Source organism: Temnothorax longispinosus, chromosome 11 (assembly GCF_030848805.1).
Source record: "Temnothorax longispinosus isolate EJ_2023e chromosome 11, Tlon_JGU_v1, whole genome shotgun sequence".
Lineage (NCBI taxonomy): Eukaryota > Metazoa > Arthropoda > Insecta > Hymenoptera > Formicidae > Temnothorax > Temnothorax longispinosus.
Window position 1 is genome coordinate 3,520,657 of NC_092368.1, and position 12,758 is coordinate 3,533,414.

The 12,758-nt window shown below is 36.4% G+C and overlaps 1 protein-coding gene across 7 annotated transcripts in view; it reads left to right on the forward strand.

Annotated features, from left to right (window-relative positions):
• Positions 1-12,758, forward strand: part of LOC139822234 (uncharacterized) — a 35,705-nt gene that overhangs the window by 2,558 nt on the left and 20,389 nt on the right. For 5 of the 7 annotated variants that reach the window (XM_071793850.1, XM_071793856.1, XM_071793854.1 and 2 more), the window contains exon 5: positions 92-151. In XM_071793850.1, the coding sequence (XP_071649951.1) occupies positions 92-151 (60 nt within the window). Of the gene's footprint in view, positions 1-91; positions 152-8,359; positions 9,312-9,352; positions 12,749-12,758 lie in introns of those variants that run through there. The other 2 variants (XM_071793852.1, XM_071793851.1) reach the window with 2 other exon arrangements.

Consider the following 12,758-nt stretch of genomic DNA (forward strand, 5'->3'; position numbering starts at 1 on the left):
GAATTTGCAGAAATATTTTTTACCTTATTTATTTTAATCAGTTTTCAACGTCAGTTTTCACGCAGGCTGATGATTTTGTTTTGTCTGTTAGGACACCTACTATCTAAACCAAGTACTTCGGGAGAAAGGGCAACACAGGATGCGGTACAGGGTAAGTGATTATCCATTCTCTTTTTATTATATACAAATTATATGATATAGTCTGTTGTTCTGCCATTACAATGTAATTACAACACGGAATTGCAACAAATTTGATGAATTAATAGTTGTAGTTAATTATAGATTTATTTAAATTATTATTTATTTAAAGTTTGTGAAAATTAAGGCTATAATTTAAAACAAATTATTAAATCTCAAATTACAGATTGTAATATATAGGAATGACAAATTATTTAAATTCGGTATTTAATCATTCATTATCATTCATGAAATCATTTACAAGCAACATACAGTAGTATGTGACAGTAATGGCAGTCTGACAAACTTCAAAGTTTTGTATCCACATGATCCACATACTTAGTTATAAGTTAGCAATCTTTTAAAAATGTGCATCTATATATATACCTGATTTTAATATATTGGACATTAATATACATATAAGAGAATTTTATGCATTAATTTGAATTATAAACTGCTCTGTGATACACGAAACTGCACTCTAACTTCAGTGGTGATGGATTAATTGCATGTACTGTGGGTACAAAACCAGAACAATAGTATAAGCACCTTGATACATGAAGCGTCAGTATTACTTGGGAATTACTTGGTTTCATGGATTAAGGTTCGGTAACAATTATTTTTCATTGCAATAAGAAGGAAGACAGGATTCCTTCCTGTTGTGATATTGTGATCTTAAGTTTGAGGGGTAGTTAGTTGATTGATTTTTCACATCAAACTGTACGATGGTTTGGTAGCTATGCAGCTTTGCATTACTTATACACGCACACAAATGATAATTAGAAGAGGAGATTAGGTTTTGTGTATATATATATATATGTATATACAAAAAAATATATACATATAAATCCAAAGACAGTGATGTGTAAGATTTACAATAGAAACGTGTATTATTACTTTACAACGACGAATATTTCAAGAAGATATCTCGGGTCTCAATTACAATCTTTCTTTTACGTGGACCTGGTTCTCACTAACATGACAAAATATTTAAAGATAATGAAGAATCGATAACGCTTCTCACAATTTTACAAAAATGACATATTTTTACTTTGTAATATATAACGCTATTAAAAATTTATTAGTTTTTGCAATGCTCTGTGAAATACTGTCAATTGTTGTTTTCCTTTTTGACCTGATTACTCTTGCATTATTAAATGGAATCAGGTTTACAATCTTATTGTAAGCAAATTTCTCAACATTAACGATAAACATATGTGTGATACATTCCCTGCTTTGTAACAGGGAAGACTACTTTTATTTCCACCGATCATATCGAGATTTACCTTTTAATGTACAGAGTGCATGGTGTTTTGGATGTAAATGTATGGTACAGGCACTCGGGTGTAGGTTGAACTGTAGATACTAGTAAGCATTGCCAAGTGCTGTATGTGTGCCGACAATCATCAACATTCCTTTTTTTAATAACTTTGATCAAAGCCACCACTATATTCCTTATGCGCACTAACTGTAAGCATATTTCTGTGTATATACTAAAATAAGAAATACCTTTCGATACTGGTTCAAGGCAACTTCTTCGCAAAAATATCTAATTCGTGTGTATGGCGCGAATCCTATTACATATACACTATGGTTTATTTGCATGTAACGTTAATCTTAAATACCGGATATTGATTTTAAAACGTTAGAACAAAACACTGCGAGTCAAATTTATGGAATTAATATTTTCTGAAAGTTTTGGCGAAGCTTATTTTGGAAAACTTGATCAATATGGTCGAATGTAGGCTATAATTTAAACAAAAAAATTTTTGTTTTAAATACATATATAGTAATCTATTTTTTAATGAAAATACAATTATGCCCCAATTCTTTTAAATACAATTGTTTCGCTAAATGAATATTTCAGATAAAAAAATTTTCCCCTTTACTATTCGATGAGAATAGCTTTGTCCAAATTATTTATTTACTTTTAATTGAATTTATAGACTTATGATTGTACAATAATGTAATCTCTAGTTGAAGATAATCCAAGATGATTTTAACGCAATCGTGCGAAAATAAGTTAATTAATAATTACATATATAATATTTTATGAAAATTATCTCGGACACATAATTGCGAATTTCGTTCGAGTGCTTTTCGAATCAGCTTTCGGCGATCATAACGATCGCTGTATCCGGATCAGGATCGATTAATGTTGAGATTAACTTGCAGAATGTATCGTTAGTCTGTCGCGAGATATACATTTGTGCAAATACGAACTAATTCTGAAGTAGTCAGGTGGTGGTGGTGCTCTGGTGACAGTAGCATGCGCGTGCAATCTTTCCTTAATATTTGGTAATTTAAAAGCAATTCTTTCCCTCCTTGTACGATGCAAAACTCCATATAGTAAGCAGGAGCGTATGGGAAATACAGCGATCAGGATTGAATCGATACTCCTCTGGAATCCGTCAGTTCCGGTATTCTCTGATATTCTTGATATTAGTATCCTATTGGGAAAATAGAGCTCTAAAAATATTAATATTGTGTACAATAGATTTCACATGATTAAACGGGAAATCCATGCAAGTTCAAAGCATAATAGGATAAGGTTGCGTCTCAACAGTTGCACACAAAATTGTACCAAAGTAAACAGATGTTTTCGGATTATTTTGTATTTATGGCCTTGTTAAATGCATATTCGCGCAAAAGTAGGTAAATCTTCCGATGGAAAATGAATCTTACAAAACCGAGACTGATAAAAACGAAACCTACGGCTCGATGTTGATTTGTTTTATAAATGTTAAAATTTCACTTGACGTTCTATTAATAAATATATTAAATGTAAATATATAAGCAGAATTAGTTATATTCGTGCATTATTATACTTTCTTGCTTTATTGGACCATTTTATGTTCATTGTCAGTTAATTACATAGACAAATTAGAATTAAAATCGAACGAAAACGAAATGCATAAATCGAAAAACCGAGACGGATTTCGGAAGAGACTATCGACATCCGGTATATTTTCCGCACGAGACGCTCACGAGTGTGGGGATTGTGAACGTATCTTGACCCGACCCGAAAATCTTTGATTGCAAATATGTATGGCCGGAGAAAGAACGACAAAAAAAAGACAGAAAAGAAAAGAAAGAAATAAGTGGGTGGTTTCGGCAGGTAGGTAATACAAGATCTCAGCAACGATCTAAAGCAGTAGCACGAGTTCTTCTAGTAGTCACGACGACATCAAAACGCTTGTTCCTTCATTTCAAGTGCTAACGTTATTATTCGTTCACGTAAACGTCGTTAACGTCTCCGCGTGATGTGACCCGTTGCGTTTCGCCTCGAAGTCGATTCGTCGCGTGGTCTTTCTCGTTTACCGATTCTCGACTGTGAATCTATATGAGCACGAAGCTGCGGACCCCGTTATTAATCGAATAATGCGATATCTTGGATACCGAATATTTAGTCAGTTAATGTGACTTGATTAAAGAAGATAAATTTCTAATATCTAATTTCTAATATACTGCCATATCTAAGTCGTAAGGTAACATTGGGTTTACTGATCTTTATCTCGCGAGGAGAGAGAAACAGACGCCGTTGGATAAATTCTAGATCGAAATTGATTACAACGATTTTAGGCCAATTGTAGCTTGGGAGTGGGAGGACTAGCATGATTCTGTGATTGAATACGCAGTTGCTTCCTACTGCCAAGGCACTGTTATTTCTTTATTTCCAAGATACTGAATTGTTCTTGAAAAACGTTTCGTCGACACGCGAGTGTTTCGCCGATAGTCCTGCGACTGTCGCGAGATTTGCGTTGTCGAAGTCACGATCCAAATTGAAGGGGGAAAAAAATCAAACGAACACGAGACCGAGAACGGACGATGAGTGCTTGTGCGGAAGTTTGCGTTTCGCATTTGGAGAGGAGTGAGCCAAACTCGTAATTCATCCTATCGCAAGGCAAGCACACGACGATGAACCTACGATAATGGCGATCGACGCCGTCTCTTTGTTCGCGGGAAAAGCGGATCCCGCTTGTGGGGTATCGATCCTCTCCCGAATTGCGCAGCAGGAGGTCGGCGAAGCTCACCGTCGAGAAGCACGGAAGGTTGGATACGCGAGCGTCCTGAGCAATTACGTGCAATCAGCCTCCTCGTTTCAGCGTCATCGACCGCATGAAAAAGAGATTTTTCTCTCGAACCGTAGAAGGTTTTCTCGTGATGGCCGATAGACAGAGAAGGCAAGTCTTCTTCGGAAGTTTCCGTGACGAACAATGAAACTAGATAGACCTCTCGATCGACAAAAAAGAAGGCGATCTAAATTATTTTATGATTGTTTCCACCGTTGTACAATAATCTTGATGATAGATCTATGAAAAGATTGAAAGATTATTCAAGGGAACGAAATCTGAGATGACCCGGAAGCGCTACTAATCCTCATGCGTCCACGTTTCTCCACGTGGATTAATTTCTCCGCATATCCTATTGTATTAATCGAAGAAGAATTGATATCGCTTCACGATGAACTATTCCGAACAAATTTAAGATCGCCTGGGGGTCGTAAAAAAAAAGAAGCATCGTACGAGTTCTCTTCCGGAAAGACACGAGGGAGAGATATTGGAATAATGCGGGAGCCCGCGCATTGAAATCTTAGCACGTGGCGATACCACCGAACGCGCACTCGTAACTCGCGCGTAGCGGTGTAGATCAGATCGCCGATGAGACACACACACTCTGTAGACACGGCTTTTTAGCGGCTACCGCTGCTGCGATTGTGGGATTGTTGTGGTTGGTGCTGGGGGTTGGTGCTGCTGCTGATGCTGTTGCCGCTGGTGCCGTCACGGTTTATATTGTTGCCCGGTGGATGATGTACGGAGAGCTCTTTATTTATTTATTTTTTTTTATAATTGTATAACTATATAACTAATGGTTGCCTGCATGCCCCTACCGCGCCTATTACTTCTTAAGAAAAACTGACTAACCCGACACAGCCCGACCAGGCGTTGTGTTTGTTGTTCTTGTTGTTGGCCACAACACTGTGTTTCTCTCCAGGAGGGTTTACGTACGTATCTGGTCAGCCGCATAGCCTCAGCAAAGCAAACGGCCACGGGAAAGTGTGCGTGCACTGCAAGCAACGCGGCATGGTAACGTCACGCGGCAAGCTCAGGCAGACCCGCTTCAAATGTTGGCCCTGCAATGCCTGTTTATGCCGCTGGCCATGCTTCGTCGACTATCACAAAATGCGTGCGATCCCGCACATCCCGCCCCCCTAGCACCAACCCCGTCTTAGCGCCCCGCCGGCAGCGAAAAAAGACTAACGTGTTCCGTCCGCCCCCCCGCGATCGGACCGATCGTACGGGCTACGAGTGGAGATCGGTATCGGAAAGAGACACAGGCCTCGATACAGGCCCATTACATCGAAAGAGAAAGAGAGAGAGGAAGAAAGGAAGAGAGAAAGAGAGAGAGACAGAGAGAGAGAAAGCTTTGATCAGCCTATATTTATGACCGTGTCACAAGTATCTTTTTTTTTGTTAGATCTTTTTGAACCGTGACAATATTCTTCTTTAAAGCAAGAATTTACCAGCAAGAAGTCAATCTTTATTCCTAAGTGAGATACTGGCGGAAATAAGCAGGGGCGAAATTCGACCTCCCATTCTTTTTTCCCCCAGAATTTCATTTAGGCGCAAGGCAACGTGTATCGTGTATTTCATACAAGATACGAGGATGGTTTGATAAGTTTCAGATGGCCTTACAATCCATTTGGTGACGTGATGACGTGATGCCAGGACAGTTCCACTCTTCGAACCCCCCTCCTCCAGGCTTTCAGCCAGAAGTGACGCGTCACCAAATGGATTGTAACGCCATCTCATATTGCCAAACTTATCAAACCACCCCCGTATTTATGCCAAACTAGTATTTATAACTTACGACGGTTGTATTTGTAATACTATGTATTAGAGTGCTATCTAGACGGAGATAAAACGTTGCGTGCATATTGATTACCTGACATCTCATGAACATCCCGTGCTTGTTAATAATGTATATTATCTTATATGATTTATAGTTACGTTGATTGCGACTAACGATTGCGATCAACGATAGTATGATTTTTGACGAATCACGATATTCAGTATAATGCTGCGCCGTAAGTTACACACGAGATTGCCGTTTCACTCATCGCTCAAGAGTGCAGTCGAAATTATTTTGACGTTTATTTGACAATTCCGCGTAAAGTCCGTCTATTTAAGGAATTAGATACATAAAAGAATAACGTAAAAATATGCTACGTAAGACATATTAATAAAAGCACATTTTATTTCACGTGCACTTTGATAAAGATTGTCAAGTAAAATTAATAATAAAAAAAGCCAATTTAATTTCGACTCTTTTTCCGTAAGACTGTTACATATATAGCCTTATTGATACAAACGTATTCATCAGTTTTATCAGACATCAGATTTACGTGGATATATCCAGGATCTTCCTAGAATCTTATTACTGTGAAGATCTAGATGTAACCGATTTGTTAAGAAAACGTTAAGTACAAAGAAAAGCAATTTCCTATTCGTTAATACAGATTAAGGCAGCTACCACGATTTAATTCGTTACATTTGTAAGATAGTTTCAAGCAACTCGTACGGCATATAACAAACGTAACTGTCGTCCAAATTAATCTGGTGCATTATCCGCTCTGCACACAGCCCCGAAGATCTCCCAGTAGAATTAAGTTCGTCTATTCTGGCGAAGCAAGATCGTTTGGATTTTCGTGTTAGGATCGCGAATTTAACTGTAAGACAAATCAGGTATTGCAGTATTATCGCAAACTTCGCACCAAGTAACTGTGGACTGATTTTTATTAAGAATTTCATTCACACATCGATCATTTTCACCGTTTACACGCTGTTGAAAGAACGAAAGGATTAAAATGTTTTCGATGAAATGATTCTCTTTCTGTCTCGTTTTAAAAATTCAAATTATACTAATTATTACAGAAAATATTTGAAATAAATTTTTATTTCTATTAAAATAATATATTTATCAACATTTGAAGTTTTGTATATTTACAGCAAATTATGGAAAAGATATCCTTTTAGAGAATTTTCCTTTTCTTATTGTTAGACTAAAGTTATACTAAAGTTGAAAATATTTAATTTAAAAGCTCGTTACGTGCTGGAAAATTAACGCGTATAGACAATGAAGTTTTTTTCGAATAACTCTTTTTACAAAATAATTATTACGACTTGTGAAATACAGCCGAGATACACGAAGCGCAACGTGTCAATAAAAGTATTACAGGATTATCCTTAAGTACCCTTATGCCTTCCTTAAGAACTATGTTAGCAACGTTTTTTGAAACGTTAAATTCACGAGAAACGAATCCTTCACTGATATTTTCGGACGCCTGGGGGCTTAACAAGCTTCTGAATCTCTCTTCAATGGTGTCGTGTGTCTTCTGTTTCCTCTGTCTGGTCTGATTAGGCTTGCTCTACTTAGCTTGCGCTTGTCACGCACGTAGGAAAAAGGCGTCAGGAACTGACGAGAGAGACGAGACATGATATCGTCGCTTTGCAAATATTTGGAAGCATTTTCTATCTCATATATTTTTTTTTATCTTGTCTCCTTAAAAGTAGAAATAAAAAAAATTATGTTTCACAGATTACGCAAGATATTTTTTTATTGCAATAAGTATCCGTTAAATATTGTAATGATGCAAATGTATGGCATTTATATTAATGACAATTGCATTAATTTAATTTTACTTACGAGTAGACAACTTGGAAATTTATTATTTAATATATACGATAATAATATGATTTCTTACAAGAAAATGAGGGAAGAAGTATCATCCTTTAAAAAACAAATTGTAATAATTAGTTAAATAATTAGTTTTCAAAGATTAGCAACCGATGTCCACAGCTCGTCACTTCGTGAGCCTTGCCAAGAAGTGCTTCCAAGTCTTTGAAGCAGTCGTTGATGGCGTTGAAATCCTTCTCTCCGACGATCAGCCATGCAGTTTTTCACGGGATGGGTATTAGAATCTAGCTTCTCCGAGAGGGGGAGAGAGAAAACGACGCGCGAGATGGTTGTCGATGGGGGATTTTACGCGCGTTATCATTTTAGCCCTCGAGATTCGGCGCCGGACGGGGGAGAACGCGCGCGCGCGCCGTTTTTACATTCGCCGTCGTTGCGTCAGCTAACAATGCGTGGTGACGTTGTGTGTTTGTTGTTTTCTTTGTAGAACGTGCCGCGGATGGCGACGACGACGACGCCGACGCCGTTTCTGCCAGCGGCGTCGCCGAGCTCGTCCCGGATGACGATTACGGTCAGTCCGACGCTGCGGCGGACGCCGGCCTCTTGTTTCGCTGTAGAATTTGTTGGAAGGGTTTCAAGCACCCGATGTCGTTGACACTGCACAAGGACTTGCACACGGGCCAGACCAGGTGCCCGATTTGCCAGCGCATCTTCAGTCGAAGTTACGACATGAAGGCACACTTGCTGCGCATCCACAAGCGTCAGCACACGTTCAGCGTGTTCGACGTCCAGTCAAACTTTCGAAAGTGATAACATTTTAAGACTCTCTCCTTCTCCCCCGGGCTTCTTTTCCGGGCTCCTCCACCGGCTCGCTCGCGACGGTTTTTCACGCAAGGTTGATCGTTACGCGGAATAGCTTATTGTCGCGAGAAGATATTTTAACGGCAGATTTCTTGTGGTGTTTATAGCCGAGTATATTTGTTAGCAGATATATTATAAGAGGCTTAAGTACTTATATAACGATAGTTAAACGACCTAAGGTATAACTAAGTTTCAACAGAGTGCAAATAACGGGGATTTATTCCCCAGATAGTTTCAAGTTTTAGCAGAACGAGCTCTTAATGTTTAAGGTATTTGATATGTTCGCTGTCAAATAAATTTCGCACCGACGATATTACGTAAAACTAGATTGCAACGTCGTGTAACGTTAGTATTTGGAAATGAAAGAACAAGCAAGATGTATACCCTTTATTGGCATTTGACGAACGAAGCTTGTGCTTAAAGAGAAAAAAGGAAATGAGCTATGTGGTAAGCTAAAAGTTGTTACAACGAATGGAAATTCTCTTAACATGTTGGGCCGAGTGACAGTAGTCCAGTTAAATCGTACGAAAATCTATAACTTATTCTAAATTATTATATATAACATTCTAAATTATTATACATATAGTATAATGGTACGAAATTCGTATGTCTGTTGTAGAATCTCTAAAAGATTTGGTAATCTACCTGAGTAGATGTCTACCTACTAGATCCTACCTAGATACCTACTATGTAGAAGACGAGCATGATGGACCTTCAAGTCCTGTAACACGGAACATATCACGTCATAAGATACAAAAAAAGAAGGGACGGGCTAGGCAGGTAAAGAAACCCTGTAAGAGATGTTGCGAGAACATCACGTTGTTCAAAAATCATAAGCCCGTCGAGGTAACAACGTTCTGTAACGAATGCATTGGCAAGCCCCACTTTTGTCTGCGTTGCTTCAACATAGTGCATCATATTAAAACGCCCGATTAAAAAGTTCCTTCAATTCCTCAAATCTCATTGAGCGAATAATATTCTTCTAGTTGCTCCAACGTATTTTTAAGATCGCACTCTTTATTTCGATACATACATGATTAGATTTTTATGTTTAGATATAATTTTTTTTTTTTTTACAAAAAACGCTGATATTTGTTATGTCCAAGCGTGAATACTTTAATTTTACTCGATGATATGATTACCATGGCAGCGAACATGTTAATATCGAAAGTTAGGATGTTTCAACGAAAAAAATTTGTTATTGTAATAAAAAAGGTTCTCATCGATTATACATAAGGAAAGATTTATTTCAGACTGATAAAAAAAATAGATAACACAAATATAGGTAGGAGATATTTACATCGCTTAATGTACACTGTTTATTTTTTGCAATAGTCTGAATATTAATTTCTAATAGCAAGAGAGGAAGATTAGATATATTTTATTATTTACAAATAAATAACTAGAATTTTTTATTTTTCTATTTTGACATAAACGCTTACAAAATCTTGCCAAATTAATTCTGTATCGATGAAGTATTTTACATTACTTTTGAAACATTCTTTACGAACGAAAAAATTTATATTGATTTAAACGACGTGCCATGAAATAGAAGTATAATATTAAGGGTGTTTAAGATTGTATAATAATGCATTATTCTTTTAATATTTAGGGAAGCATTAAAGCTACATATAACACTGCAAGACTACCATTTATGAAAGAATATTTTGTTCTCTGCCAGTATCGATTTTATTTTTGGTTCGTACTCTGTCATTGCACATTTAATTCTAAACATAATTATTTCTTGAATTTAATATGTAACTCATATCAACAGAGTAATATTAATAGTATATTGATACAGCATATAGTTATGTTTAGTTCTAGATGTGTAATGAAAAGATGGACCATATTTAACCTTTAGAGGACAAGCAGGTTTTTTTCATCACTTTTCATGATTTTTACTTATAACTTTCATGTGTTAATAAAGTGTTATACTACGAAAAATAAGCGATCTCCGTGGAGCCTAAAAATATGGTGATTTGACAAAAAGGGAAAAATTGCATAAAACATTTATATGATTGTAAATTCATGTAAATGATTGTAAATGATTATAAATTTCAAGAAAATTATTATTTATATTCAGTTCTGAATGAAAAATATGGAAATACTTTTTGCGAAATCTTGTTATAAAAATATATTTTGAAATTCAAAATATATTTTGAATTTTGAATTTATTTGCTAAAAAATGCAAATAAATTTATAAGGAGAATTTGTAAGAAAAAAATTTTTATTTACGATGTTTATGCATACATTTAGTAATGTTGCTTTGTATGATATATTTCGAAGTAACGTACACAGAGGCATATCGCACTCACGACACAAACTTTGGTCGTCGACGAATACCTTTTTTTGATACATACTAGATACTACGCATTGGCCATTCACACTTATTTGCCTTAGATTCTCGGAACCACAGAACTCAGCGACTCAAAAAACCCTTATATATATGATATTTTAACGCATAAATAGTGTGAAGCTTAAAAATAGACTTTTTGTCCTCTAAAGGTTAATACAATGTTACAAAACAACAATTAGAGAAAAATTTTCATTTTCGGTCAGGACTGACTGTTGGAAGCCTGATATTATTCGCGTGAATTTTGTGTACAATTCTTTGCCTCAGCAAATCACGCGTTACTTACGGTTTTGAAACGCAGTTTCAACTAAAGCTAGCATAATAGTCACATAATTAATTTAATCACATTAACACAAATCTTTGGAATATTAGAAATATACCTATTAGAGATATCCTGTTTCACTTATTATTATTTTTATATACGTCGCCGTTAAAGACCTTTCTATTATTAACCGGTTGTTGCGATAATTATCACATGCCGCATGCTCGAATTAGTTTAGACACCTACACGGAATGTAGGGTAATCCAGGTTCAAATCCTGGCTATGGTGTAATTTTTCGCAATATATCCTATATATTTCGTATTCTGTTCTATATTCCGGAGATCTTCTATACGGTATATCTCTAATATTCTAAAGTTCTGACCGAGAATAACGTTTTTCTCTAATTGATTGTATATCACAGCGGTCCTATTTCATTTATTATTAATGTTACAAAATCTTCATGACTCAGAGGCATGAACTTCGGGTATTTTACGTTAGAACAGCTTGGAGTGGATATATGTTGTGTATATATGTTCGCCGGAATGTTGCTGTGTCATATATTATTATCTCACGTGTGTCTATAATGATCTTGCGTCGCGCGTTTCGCAGTTTTTTTGTACGTTTCAGTAACAATACTTATATATGTTTAATAAACTGTGTACACGATTTTGTATATTATCGGGAGTGAGCACTTCCGATGCCATCGAGTAATGCTATACGAGTTTCTAATAAAAGGATTGTAAAAAAGAAACTGTACTTCTTGGGCCAACAACTAGCAAGACTATGCGCAATTTAATACATTAATTGGATAAAATTGGAATAATAGCGCGCAGCGAGCGACGAATTAGGAATAAAAATAAATTAACGATAAGACTTCTGGTTTTGTTTAAGATGACGCTGGTTTTGTCGTTAGAATTTCATGAAGTTACAATTTCGGCGAAGAGTTGGTTTCTCTTCGTTAATGTACAGGAGATAGAACTTCGCATGTCTCGGTATCCGCAAGCTTTTTGACATTTTTCGGCACACTCCCAAAGAATTCTCCTTTTCGTTTCTGGCTGGAGGCTTCATTGAATATGCTTATGGGGACTGTACCTACTTACATTGGTTACGAGCTCTTAACACCAGAATCCCGACAATTGTATCAATGTACGGTACACATACTCGACACGGAATGCGTTGGCGAGTACGATGTATGAAGGGCCGACCCGTCGATTAAAATTAACACAATAATATAATTAGGAATATAAATTGCACATTAATGACTTCCTATTACTTATTAGAAATTATCGTTTGGTCAAAACACATACCTACATATACACACATATACACATGCACACTTGTATGACAAATTATTAATTATAGCGGATCTTTATATGAAATATATATTTTTAGAAAGATCAGTGTCGAGTG